Here is a 13,149-nt window from a genome sequence, read left to right as displayed (position 1 = left end):
AGCTGGGGGGGCAGTCCCTGGTCCGCTGCCCCCACCAGGTCTCCAGCCATGGCACAGGTACCCCTCTTGGCTCTCATTAACCCTGTCCTGATCATACTCCTAGCCCAGGGGGGTACTGATCTGGGGGAACCCTGTCCACACCCCTCGTTGCCCCGGGGCCGGCTCGGGGCTCTCCTCGCTGAGGTTGGGGGGGAGTTCCCACCCACCCTCCCTCCGTGGTGGGGGAGAGAGCGGTGAAGTCCCCAGGTTTAAATACCTTAATGAAAGCAGGGGATGGGGAAGGAAGGGGCTTTAGATCTAATAAATTATTAGCGTTTTGTTTTTAGTGTCCGTGGGGGGCCGGGCGGGCGGGGGCAGGGCGAGGCCGCCAGGGCCCTCCCTTCCCTTACTGGCGGATCTCGTTCTCTATGAGGCTGTCCTCACAAGACTGGAAGTCTGTGTCCGTGAGGCCGTCAGGCTGCATCAGCAGCTCCTCGTCTTGGGAGGAGGACGACGGAGGCTCGTCCCCCGAGCTCCCGGGACCCCCGTCCCCGTCAGCTTCTGAGTCCTGCAGCACCTGAGCGATGTATTTCTGAAGGGGGACGAGGGGGCGGTGTGAGCGTGGACAGCGGGGGGCCCTTGTGGGGAAGGCGGGGGGGGGGGGGGGGGTCCTCCCGGCCTGTGGGGGAGGGGCAGCAACTCTCCTTCTGGGGGGACATGGAGCAGAGCCCCCACCTGGTAGAACCAGATCCCCTCCCTGCCCCCGGGCTCTGGGACAGGCTGCCCCTTTCCTGGATGACTGACAGGACACCCAGCTTCCTGGGGAAGCCATGCTTCCCACCCCCCACCCCCCGCGCTTGGCCGTGGGGGGGCGGGGCACTCACCGCAGATTTGGGGACAGCGGCAGCATTGGGGGGCCGTCCATTGCTTCTGGGGTCCACGGAATCTGTCTCCGTGTGCTCGATCTTGAGGGCCCGGGAACGAGTCAGCGGGTGAGGGGGGAGGCCCTTGCCCTCAGCTCCCCACCCGCAGCCCGCAGATTCCGCCCTGGGCCGCCTCCCGGCCCCCTGGCTCCCACCTTGTAGTTGTGGGCACTGAGGTATTTGAAGTGTCCGAAGCAGACGTGGCAGAGACAGACGACAATGGTGATCACCAGGACGACGAACGTGAACATGGACGTCGGGGCCAGAAACCCTGGAGGGGCGGGAGGGCAGAGAAAGGGCTGCGACCTCTCCCCCGGGGCCCCCTCCCGGGGGCCTCTGCTCCCTTCTGAACGCAGGCCCACTCCCCTGTGCCGCGGCTTCTCCCAGGCCCCCAGCCTGCGGCCGCCCTCCCCGGCCCCGTGGTCTGCCCGGCCTGGACCCTGGCGGGAGTCTCCTCTGCCCCGCGCCCCAGCCAGCCCCCGAGGGTGCAGGCGGCCCTCACCCGTGCGCATGGTGGAGAAGAACAACAGCCAGAAGAGGCAGAGGATGGGCGCGGCCACCACCTGGTTGACAGCCCCCGAGTGGATCTTCTTGTCCAGCTTGGCCGGCAGGTAGGCGTAGTAGAGATTGTACCTGTCTACCAGGTGCTTCAGCAGCATGTACATGAGCCCTGGGGGAAGCCACACGGGCCCAGTGCTGTCGGGCCTGAGTGTGTCTGTCACGGCTTGTCCCGGGCCTTGCAAGGTCACTGGAGGGCTGGCCCCCCGCTTCTTCTGCCCCAGGCCCAGTAGAGAACTGAGCCCCAAGCCCCTCGCAGGACCACGGAACCTCAGCTTCCCCTGCTTCAACCCCCTCACTCTGCAGCCCCTCACCAGGAATTCACTGTTAGAAATCTACTGGCTTGGGTCAGCAAGCACCCTCCTGCGTGTTGTTTTTTTCCTATTCCTGACCCTAAACAGAGGAGGATAAGGCGGTAAGGTCTCTCTTCCTGGAGGTTGAGGGAACGGGACGTTGCAAATGGGGACAAGGTGGTTAGTTTGGGAGTCTGGAGCCTTCAATAACCAGGGAGGGTAGTGAATGGATTAGGGTGTTAGTGGGGGGGGGGGGGGAAGGACAGATGGGGGGAAGGATGGGGGTGAAGAGAAACTTTGCTTAATTTTTTCAGAAGGAAGAAGGACTTGCCGAGGTCACATGGTGCAGTGACAGCAGGGTATTTCCAGGAGTGGTAAGGACCCAAACCCTCCCTGAAACCCAAAGGTCTTTCACGAGTGTACGGGGCTGTGTACAAGTGTGCCCATGGATCCTGTGTACGACTGTGTGTGTGTGTGTGTAGACTCCTCAGTGGGCAGGTGATCTGTGTCCAAATATACCCACTTGAGTGAAGGCTCTGGTGTGAAGGAATACGGCCGTGTTGGGGAGATGTGGCTCAGGGACCCGCACACGGGCTGAAGCCAGCCTGAGCTGAGATGGCTTTACCCTCCTCCCTCCCAGGCCGAGCCCCAGACTGAGACAGGGACCAGGCGGGAGGCCCGAGGGGCCGGTCTCCCAGCCGGAGCCCTGTCCACTCGGGTGGCCTGCCTTGCTAGAGTGGAGCGGGAGAGGTCCTGGGTCCCCCCGAGCAGGGCCCAGGTCCCGGCGCGGCGGTGCCTACCGAAGGGCACGATGATGGGGCAGGTGATACTGTAGGTCATGACCACCGTGAAGACGCACATCATCCAAGCGTAGGCTGCGCCAAACTGGAACTCGTAGGCCTGATGCTGGGGGGGAGATGGGCAGGAGGGTTGCTCAGGGAGGGGAGGGGAGGGGAGGGGGAGACTGGAGGGGCTCAGGCAGGTGGGAGGAGGGAAAGGGACAGGAACTCTGGGGCCAGGAAAGAAGCCGAGGGTGGGAAAGGAACCCGGTGTCCAGGGCAGGGCAGGGCGAAGCTGATGGAGAGGGGGGCTGTGGCTGAGTTGGAGGTTGGGGGGGTATGGTGATGGGGCCTGGGGAGGGGCCTTCCAGGGGTAAGGGGCTGGCTGGGTGGTGGGTTTGGGAATTGGATGCCCAGAGCCCTCTGTGTAGGATTAGGGCAGAGGGACCCTGGGTCTAGACCCAGACCTCCCCCAGTTCCCATCACAGAACACTAGACTATCAGAACTAGAGGGGCCTTCAGGGTTAGCTACGCTATGTCACTGTACACACGGGAAAACTGAGGCCCCAGACGGGAAGGGGGTGACTGAGGGCCTTGGAACAAGGCTCCCCAGGTCCCGGCCCCCTGGGGCCCCCACGCTCTAGCACGGCTGCTGCAGTTTTTGATTGGGCCACCAGGGGGTGCTGTGCGGGCCGCGGCAGCCCCGGGCGGCCCTACCCGCTTCACGTTGCGCCTCTCGGCGGCCGAGCGCGCCAGGCAGAGCCGGATCATGTACATGAGCAGGCCCGGGATGCGCAGCAGGTCCATGGCGTTGCCGATAAAGGCGGAGGCAATGACGTAGTTCACGAAGAAGGCGCCGTTGTCGGGCAGGAACACGCACCTGCGGGCACCAGGTGCTCCAGCTCTGCACTCTTGGGGGACCCAGAGGCCCCCTGCCCACTGCCAGCGTGCCAGCACCCCCAAGGTGCCCTTTTCCACGTGGACCCTCCAGCTGAGCCCTCAAAGCACCCATGACTCAGGGACCCCTGAATGTGAAAGCCCAGATGCCTCCAAAGTAAGCCGAAGATAACCTCAGTGTGTGTGAGCCCAGAGGCACCGCTAGAACTTGTGCCACATAAAGACCCCTGGAGAGAGTGGAGAGACCCCTAAGGAGACCAGTGTTCAGGGTATGATTCTGGAGATCTCCACGGCCACCCCTCTCCCTGCGAGACCTGAAGGGTGTGAGCCCCAGAAACACCCTGAAGGCTCCCTGCCTTAGATCTTAATTTAACCAAGAGTAACCCCCAGGGTATGAGCCTCTGACACCTCCAGAACTCAAGCTCCAGAGACCCTCCCCCAGAAATCTTCAGAGTGGGGGAGCCCAGAGACCTTTGTCAGTACCCATGATACCTCAAATGTGAGCCCAAGGTGACTACAGATGGCCTAGAGCAAGACCCCTATAGCCTGCTCCCACATAAACAGCCATGGCATGTGTCCCCCAAGACCCCCCTCACAGAGATTCCCAGGGAAGGGGCCCCATAGAGAATTGCACATTCACACCTCTGGGTGATAGCCTGAGACTTCAGTGGTGTTCTCAGAGCTTGTGCCCCAGAAACACCCCAAGGTGTGACCCCCAGAGTCCCCCATGGTCATTGTGAGTGAGGTGTAAGCCCAAGAGCCTTCCAGAGAGACTCAAAGGGGTGGCACCTGAGACCTTCAGGGAGCGCCCTAGGAACCCTCACGTCACTCCCACAGCACAACCAAGATCCCACTATAGACCTTTCTAACACCCCCCAGTGAAGCTCCCAGTTAGTCCCACGATACAAGCCCCAGAGCCCACCATAGAAACCCCCCCGAGTGTAAGCCCCAAAGCCCCAAATATACCCTAAGGGTGACCTCAGATTCCAGAGAGATTCCCAACACAGACCCTGGGACATCCTATGTATGCACCCAAGACAGCCTGTGGGGGCAACCTTTGGGCTGACCATGATATAAGCACCTCCTCCTCCCCACTGCAGGGGTGGGTGCTTTGCTGCACCCTCCCATGGGGGAATACTACCCCCCCAAATCTGGTCTCCTTCCCTGGGGACCCTGGTCACTCACTCAAACCGGATAGCTGCCTCAGCCAAGAATTTCTTGTCAAAGAGCCAGCGGAAGAAGAGGTCCAGGCTGGGGAGGAGAAGAGAGGGGATGGAGGTGTCGGGTGCTGGAGTAGCCAGAACACCAGAGGGGAGAGCATCCCATCCATGAGCTCTGAGGATGCGCCCCAGACCTGGGGCCCCTGTCTGCTCCCCTTCTCGCAGTCCCCCACCCCAGCTCCCTTCCTCCGAAACCCACCTGCTCAGTCCCAGCGAGGGCAGGAGCAGCACCATGAAGATGAGGAAGGTGTAGCACTTGTGCATGGTGGTCCTGTTCTCACCGGAGCTGGGGTGGGAGCAGAGATCAGGCGAGCCAGCCCCGTGCCTGCTCCCCCGAGCTCCTGCAGTCCCAGGAGGGTCCCCTGGGAAGGAGGGGGCCTTCCCAAGGTGAGGATCCCAGTCACCATCCCTCCCCTGCTGGCTCTGGGACTGCCCGGGGCGTGGGGGGTCTGAAGGTGGAGGGTGTGAGCCCAGGAGTGTCAGTGTGTGTGTAGGGGGGTGTCTCACCGTGTCCAGTGGGCTTCAAAGAAGGCAGAGTAGTAGACGATGGTGGGGAGCAGGGCCGAGAAGCACCACAGCAGCAGGGTGGGGAAGAACTGGGTGATGATGGGGTTCTGCAGAGGGCAGCAGGGAGGATGTGTCAGGCAGGGCCGGTTTAGTGGGCCCAGCTGGTGTGGCTTACCTGCCCCCCTCCTCCACTGAGCCCTGGGGCCCCCCAGCTCCCAGGGCCTCATCGGAAGTCCAGAACATTGGGACTTCCCTGGTGGGAAGTCCCACCATGCCCTGCAGTGCAGGGGTAGCAAGTTCAATCCCTGACCGGCGAACTAAGATCCCACATGCCTCAGAGGAACGAAAAGCCTGCATGCTTTGTGGCATGTGCCACAACTAGAGTCCACATCCTGCAACTACTGAGTCTTTTGTGCCACAATGAGAGAATCTGCACACTGCAACGAAGGACCCCGCATGACCCAATGAAGGTCCAGCGTGCCACAACTAAGACCCGATGCAGCCAAGTGAATAAATAAGCCCAGATGCTCTGGGGGCCAGGGCCATCTGTACAATCCCTGTGCGAATTGTATTGGTAGTTAGCATGTATGAACACCTACTATGTGCCAAGCACTGATGATGGACTTTTTTTGGATCATGTACTTTTCATGTATTAATTCTTACAATAATGATATTACCCCGTTTTAAAAATGAGTAAACTGAGGCAAAATAAGTTTCAATAAATGAGACAGTGAGAAGTAGGAGTGGGGGGGGATTTGAACCCAGGCAGCCTGGGTCTTATCTATTATGCTATTACCACCCAGTGATTTTCAAAGTGCCTGCTCATGAACTTTGAGGTTCCCAGGAGGCTTGTAGGGGGAGTGAGGACAGAGGAGCAAAAGCTCCCCCCTACCATGACTACTGCCATCTGAGCAACCTTGCTTTTCCACACTGAGTTTCACGTGAGATTTCCTTGGATAAAGGGCATCAGAATCCAAGTTTGGAGGCTAAGGATCTGGTCTGGCCCTTTACACTTTGGTTGGAGAGATTGAGTGGTTTGGAGGAGGGCCTGGTTCGAGGTTAGTTAGGGATGGACCCAGGCGCTCCCTTCCTGGGGAGCCGCTCTAGGTGAGTGTGAACCGAGGGAGGCCTCTCCCGGGGCAAGGTGGCAGGGGGGGCAAGGTGGCAGGGAGCCCGAGGGAAGAGCACAGAGTGGGTCTGCAGCCCACGGTGGTGTGGGACCTTCTCAGCGGGGCTGGGCTGGAAAAGCAGGACAAAAGCTTGACTAGACAGCAGGGAGCCTGGCTCCACGCCCCTCACATGCCCTTGGCCAGCGAGTATCGGGGGCCTGGGGTCTGTGTCTTGGTGCACAGTGTGGAGGGTTGGGGTGTGGGCCTTACGTTGAGGTACTCCACAGGCTTGGTGACGTTGAACTTGTCCATGGTGGTGATGATGATGGCCGGGGTGGTGAGGAAGAAGAGCAAGATGAAGAGGACGACATTGATGACCAGGCAGCGGAGCCACCAGATGAAGCCTCGGATGGAGAGGTGCTCCCTGGGAGGGCGGAGGCGTCACCCCGGGGCTGGACGCCTGACCCGATCCCAGAGACACCTAGGACCTCTGTCTCCTCCCGTGCCCCACTGGGGCCCCTACTGGCCCCATGGAACCACCCCAGCGTCATCCCCCTCTGCTCACCAGTAGATGTTCTGGGGGTCGGGGGCGTAGGACACGGTCCAGTTGGAGATGTGTAGGGACTCGCTGCAGGACGAGGAGCGGGGCTCCCCGCGGCAGGTGCAGCCCTGGCACTTACACACGTTGAAGTCCTTCAGGATGCTGGGGGAGGAGGGCACGGTTACCGGGGACCCAGAGCCCCGGCCGGTCCCCCGGGGCTGGGGCGGGCGGGCAGGGCTCACATGGCCGTGATGGTCTCGTTGTGGAAGGTGACAAAGGCCATGCCGAGGGGCTTCTCGTTCACTTTCTCCTTCTCCCGCTTGTAGTCTTCCTTCAGCTTCTGCTCCAGCTTCGTGTAGTACTCGATGGCCTCCACCTGCCAGGACGGACGGGGAGGTGGGGACTTGGTCAAGCCGCCGGTCCCCTCCCTTCACCCAGCTGGCCCCGCCCGGGGCCGACTGCAGCCTGGGCACTGCCTTAAACTCTCCGTTCACCCGCTGCTCCTCACAAGCACCCTGAGAGGTGGGTACAAGCAGCCCTGTGTTACAGATGAGGAAATCGAGGCATGCAGCGGTCCAGAAACTTGCCGAAAGCCACAGAGCTACTAAATTCAGCAAGCTGGCCTCTTGGCTGACCTCTTCTGATATGGGTTTTGAAAACTTGCTGTAGGTGTAGGAAACAGACCCAACAGTGGGACTAGGGCTTCCAGGACGTAGGAACAGATGGGAGGGGCTGCCCCTGCCTGTGGTCCTCAGCCCAGCTCTGCTTCCTCGGGGGACCCCTCGACTTTGGGGTATTTATGTGCAAGGCCTGCTTGTGTGTGTTGGGGGTGTTCCTGAGGTTGTGGGACAGGCTCAGCTGGGGGGTGCATCCGTCTCCACTGTGACCTGTCTCCCCAGGACCCCCCATTCCCCCCCCCCAGCCACCCGGAGCCGGGGGGCCCTGAGGCCTGAGCCGAGCCCAGGACGCCCCATACCTGCTCACAGCCGCGTACCACGCAGCAGCACAGATGACCACAGGGCTTGGGGTTGATCATGGTGGGGACATTGTCCTTGCTCTGGAGGTTTGTGAAGTAGAGTTTTCCCCGCTCGGCCTTCTTTCTGTGGGAACCAGGCGCCTGGTCACCCACCCCCCAGCTGGGTCTGCTGAAGGATGGGTAGGTGACCCAGCTCGGGGGTTATGGAGTCCACTCCCCAAGGACAAGAGCCACTGTGCTCTTGGGTTTGCTTAGGGTGCATGGTTCAGACATGTCCCCAGTCCAGGGTCTCCCCATCATCCCCTGAGGGCCAGAAGTTCTTCCCATAGCCTAAATTTCTCACACTGTAGCAGAGGAAGGGTACATCTTCAAATGGGGTGTGGGAGGGACAGTGGAACCCCTTCCTCTAACCTCCAGGACTTGCTCTTTCCAGAGCTGAACTGACAGGCGCTCCGGGGGTGAATTAAAATCAAACGCCCTGGGAAACAACTGGAAGGGGAGCCAGACTCCTGAGTGGCAGCCAAGATGCCCCCCACAGTGGGCAGGGGGCCCTCCCACCCCCAGCCCCACTACCTCTCTGCATCGAGGAACATCAGACGAGCCACGTTGTAACATGGGCGGGCTTCCAGAACCGTGCAGTTGGGGTAGGCCTCCCTGAAACACAGTCCACCATCACCCTTGGCAGGGACCCTGTCCCTCCCTTGTCCCCAGCTTTCCTCCGTGACCCCATCACCTTTCAAGACACACAGCCCCAGTTCAAGCTCCCTCTTTCTGAGTCTGCAAAGACGACAGTTCCCAAGAATAAAACTTTGAAATTGCTCCTCCTGTTTATCCGTGTCGGAGGGGAGTGTGCACAGGTTAGCCTGGGCACAGACCCAGATGAGAGCGCGTACTCACAGGGTGCTGGGGACATCACAGCTGTGGTCTGATGCCTGAATGAGGCTGGGGATTTTACGTGCAGAGAAACTGCCTTTAGTTAGGTTGTTCTCTTAACCCTGCTCCCAGGAGACCTGGTGACCCTGAGTTCAGCACTGAGCCGTGACCATCGACTGATCCTAACTAATCCATAGCCCTGGGCTACAGAATGGTCTCTGGCGCAAGAATGACCAGAGGTTGATCCTGAAACCTCACCTGAGACTGACCTCTCAACACTGACCAGAGACTGATCCTTTATCCTGACCCAACTGACCCATAACCCAGACCCAAGACTGACCTCTAACCATGAGCCAAGGTTGACTCCACCTTGACTTGAGACTGACCAGACAGACTCTCAGTAGCTGGTACCCAGCAGGGCTTGAGGGAGGCTTACAGCCTGCATGGAGGAACACTTCCGTTTTCATCCTGATCACATACTGCTCCCTGATCCTAATTCCTAATCTAGATAGAGGTCCTGCCTTTTTTTGGTTTGTTTAATATTTAAAGAAGGAAATAACAAGTGTTAAAGATGTGCAGACATGATTCTAAAGTAACAAGATGGACCTCACAAACCCATGAGAATTTGGGAACTTAAATCTGGGATGGTGTCCTTGAAAGGCACTTCCCAGGAGGCTCCGGACTCTTCCCCTGACACAGGATGTAGGATACGAATAGTGGGTGCGTGCTCAGTTGTGTCCAGCACACTGCAACCCCACGGACTACAGCATGTCAGGCTGCTCTGTCCATGGCATTTCCCGGGCAAGAACACTGGAGTGGGTTGCCATTCCCTACTCCAGGGGATCGTCCCCACCCAGGCATTGAAACCAAGTCTCTTGCATCTCCTGCACTGGCAGGCAGATTCTTTACCACTGCGCCACCCGGGAAGCCCCCTGGTACTGCCGAGGCTCAAACCATTTCAGGTTCCTCTTCGGAAGGGCTGTCAGCCCTGTGGCAGCCTAAATCCTCATTTTCACCCAGCTAATCTCTAATCCCCTAATCCCTACCACATAGGTTCCCTGATTTTGGACACAGGTCATCCCCTGATTCTTCTGGGTTAGTCCTCCAATCCAGATAGACCCCAGGCCTGGAACCCAGACCCTGGTGGGTAATGACAACTAGCAGGGGCTCCACAAGGACGAGGGCTGCCTCCTGCTTAGCACCACGTATCCAGGTGCTGGGTCAACAGCCCTCACATAATCAACAGTCTTCCCATAGTGGGTGCTCAGCAAACACCCACTGTGCTGTGCTGAATGGATGGGTCAATGAAATAATGCTCACCATGACGCTAAAAACGCCAGTGAGGACTGTAGTCTCCCCAACCCCTGCTTATAGGCTGATTGCTAGATTTTTTTTACATTATTTTTATTTATATTTATTTGGCTGCATCGAGTCTTTGTTGCAGTGTAGTATGAGGGCTCTCCAGTTATGGTGTATGGGCTTAATTGCCCCATAGCACGTGGAATCTTAATTCCCCAAGTGAGGGATTGAACCTCCGTCCCCTGAACTTGAAGGCGGATTCTTAACCTCTGGACCACCAGGGAAGTCCCCCTGACCGTTAGTTTTATTTTATTTTTAAAAATAAATTTATTTATTTTAATGGGAGGATAATTAACTTTGCAATATTGATTGGGATGGTTTTTGCCAATGACCACCAATTTTAGTCGGGCTGTCTCCTAAACAATACCACAGACGGACCCCTGAAACAGACATCTTGGACTGTGAGTTCCTCACGGACACGACTCAAGCCTGGCTCTTTTTTGTCTCCCCGGGACGAAGCACATAGTAGGTGTAGGACAAACGTGTGCTGGATCCATGGATGCTCGACTCACAGGGCTCATTCCCTCACTGCGCACAGGGCTCTGCTCTGAGGCCACCCTGTCAGAGCCCCTGCTGCCCACCCCATCGGAAACAGCAACCCTCCATGACCCCTCGCTCTGCCCCTCTGCCTGCTCTGGTTTTCTTCTGGGTACCCACCCCTACCTGCCAAGGTCATTTCTTTGCCATCTGGTTCTCCTTGTTAGAATATAAGCAGATGAGGGCAGGTTTCCTGCCATACCCCCAGGTTCCTGCTCCAGTGTAACGCAAGATGCTCAAAAGTTACCTGTTACTGGGACTTCCCTGGTGATCCAGTAGCTAAGACTCTGCGCTCCCAATGCATGGGGCCTGGGTTCCATCCCTGGTCAGAGAACTAGATTCCACATACCACAACTAAGACCCCGTGCAACCAAATAAATACATAAATAAAAGAAAGGGTCAATTAAAAAAAAAAAAAAGAGCTATTTCCTTGAAAAAAAAAAAGATACTTGTATAGACTTGTATAGACAAGTTACTAAAGGACTTGTCTGTACAAGCTGACAGCTGACTCCATTTGGACAGTAACATTAAGATGTCACTTAATTCTCAGCACACACTGTCCTTAATCTTGACCCAGCCTGCCCCCTAACGCCGAGTACAGCTTGAACTCCAGATGGGACCCCAAATTGTTCTCTCATACTGACCAATGATTGATGAGCTAATTATAGCTGTTGTTCTGTAAACTATGGGAGGGCAGGACCTGTTTCTAATTGATTTATGCCTGGTACACAGAAGGGGACCAATAAATGCACGTTGAATATAAAAGAGGATTCACTCAAAAACCCTGGTCACAAACCAGTCATTCTGTAACACAGAGGCCTGGGATCCAACCACAATTCCATCCTAACAGCTGACTGCTCATCCAGGCCAACCGACCTCACTAAGTCCTGATCCTCACTAAGTCCTGATCCTCACTAGAGACCAAGCCCTGATCCAGACCGCCAATGGCCCTCGTCAGGACCACTGGCCAACTCCTAATACTGTCCCCAGACCAATCTCTAAGGAGACCGTGGACTGGCCCCTAAAGCTGGCCTCTGCACTGCTAAGCCCTGAGAACTCGATGGTCTTGCATTCATTTCTGTAGTCCCCAGGCCACCACATGGACCTCATTGTGCCTGAGAACATCCGCTGAGTGGACAGATGGACAGATGCTGTATACAGACTGTTCTGGCCACTGGAGGTGGATTTCCTTCCCTTTACTAAGACAGACTTCTGGCTGAAAAGCACCTCGGAGAACATGCAGCCCAGCTCTCCTGGGCTCCCTGAAGATGCACTGTAGGCTGAGGCCCTTCTCCCTGCCAGTCCGCGTGCACACAGTCTCTAGAACAGCACGCACAATTCTGAGAAGGCCACAACCTCAAGGGCCCGTGGACCCGGGGTCCACAAACCATGACCTGGTTCAAGCCAGGAGGAGGAAAGGCCCAGGGACTCACTTTTCAAGTATTTCTCCAGCTCTTTGAGGGACCTGAAGTCCAGCCCGACTGCTAGACCACCTTGGAGTCAGAGAATTCTTCCTTAGCATAACTCCTTACCCTGCACCACAGCCCCCTGAACCCCCCCGGAGAGAGAGGCCTCTGATGATGCTCTTGGAGCTGGAAGAAGGCAAAGAAGGGTCCACAGGTCCTGGGGTTGGGCAGGGGGGAGGAGCTACTCACTCAAAATGCTTCTTGATCTTCTCTGACTCTGCATATTTGGAGATTCCATTGATGAAGAGAGTCCGCTTCACCTGGGGAGTGAAGGGGGCCAGTTTGCCTTCCTGAGGCTTGACCCTCAGAGAGAGGGTGGGGAACGGGGGAGCAGAGAGGGGCAGGTGGGTGGGAGCAGACCTCGGGATAAGCCAGGGGTGGTGTTTCTAATAGAAATCAGACAGTGAGCAGAGTGAAAGCCCCCTGGCCTCTTGCCCCCTGAGGGCTTCTGGGGGCGCGGAGCGGGTGCCACTCGCAGATCCTCAGGGAGGCCCCAGCACGGGTGGCATGGAGTGGGTGTTCAGTACTGGTTTGGGGAATAAATATAGGAGAAGAGGGACAATCCCTCCCACAGTCATTTCCTGCCCCGGGGCCTTCCATGCACTGCCTCACCTCACCCCACCCACCTTGGGAGAGGGACTGTTCTCTCCTCCTACAGAGGAGGGGACTGAGCCTGGAGGAGGTGACTTAACTGGCAGGATGGGGGCTCCTGGGCTGCTGAGCCAGGATTCAAAGCCAGCTGGCCTCACCCAGGGGCTGACCACACCTCAGACAGGAAGAGTCCCTGGAGGGTGGGCTGGGGGGCGGGCCTGGCTCCGCTGCACTCACCAGGTCGTCCTCCTTGTAGCGCATCTTCGAAGTGTGTCTGCGCATGCTGTAGACGGTGAGCAGCAGGTACAGGAAGGCGAAGGAGGTGTGCAGCCATAGCAGGTTGTTCCTGGCGGGACAGAGGGGTGAGTGGGGTCACCGGGGCTGGAACACTCTCAAACACCCCCAACCTGCCAGTGTTCATGAAACCCTGGTGGACTCCCCTGGTGGTCCAGTGGTGCAGAATCCGTCTGCCAGTGCAGGGGACACGGTTCGATCCCCGCTCTTGGAAGATTTCACATGCTGTGGGCGCTGCAGGGCAATT

The 13,149-nt window shown here is 57.8% G+C and overlaps 1 protein-coding gene across 3 annotated transcripts in view; it reads right to left on the bottom strand.

The window, feature by feature from the left end:
* Positions 1–314: 314 nt before the first annotated feature.
* Positions 315–13,149, bottom strand: part of TMEM63B (transmembrane protein 63B) — a 25,000-nt gene continuing 12,165 nt past the window's right edge. For all 3 annotated transcript variants that reach the window (XM_065913208.1, XM_065913205.1, XM_065913206.1), the window contains 16 exons: positions 12,846–12,954; positions 12,207–12,277; positions 8,356–8,436; positions 7,783–7,906; positions 7,049–7,182; positions 6,831–6,968; positions 6,536–6,689; positions 5,157–5,263; positions 4,849–4,935; positions 4,615–4,680; positions 3,250–3,412; positions 2,554–2,659; positions 1,405–1,572; positions 1,058–1,173; positions 864–944; positions 315–571 (listed from right to left, as the gene is read on the bottom strand). In XM_065913208.1, coding sequence (XP_065769280.1) covers positions 386–571; positions 864–944; positions 1,058–1,173; positions 1,405–1,572; positions 2,554–2,659; positions 3,250–3,412; positions 4,615–4,680; positions 4,849–4,935; positions 5,157–5,263; positions 6,536–6,689; positions 6,831–6,968; positions 7,049–7,182; positions 7,783–7,906; positions 8,356–8,436; positions 12,207–12,277; positions 12,846–12,954 — 1,891 coding nt within the window. In that variant the 3' untranslated portion in view covers positions 315–385. The remainder of the gene's footprint in view (positions 572–863; positions 945–1,057; positions 1,174–1,404; positions 1,573–2,553; positions 2,660–3,249; positions 3,413–4,614; positions 4,681–4,848; positions 4,936–5,156; positions 5,264–6,535; positions 6,690–6,830; positions 6,969–7,048; positions 7,183–7,782; positions 7,907–8,355; positions 8,437–12,206; positions 12,278–12,845; positions 12,955–13,149) is intronic.

Source organism: Muntiacus reevesi, chromosome 20 (assembly GCF_963930625.1).
Source record: "Muntiacus reevesi chromosome 20, mMunRee1.1, whole genome shotgun sequence".
Taxonomy (NCBI): domain Eukaryota; kingdom Metazoa; phylum Chordata; class Mammalia; order Artiodactyla; family Cervidae; genus Muntiacus; species Muntiacus reevesi.
Note: the sequence above shows the minus strand (reverse complement) of the source record. Positions and strands in the feature narration are given on the sequence as shown.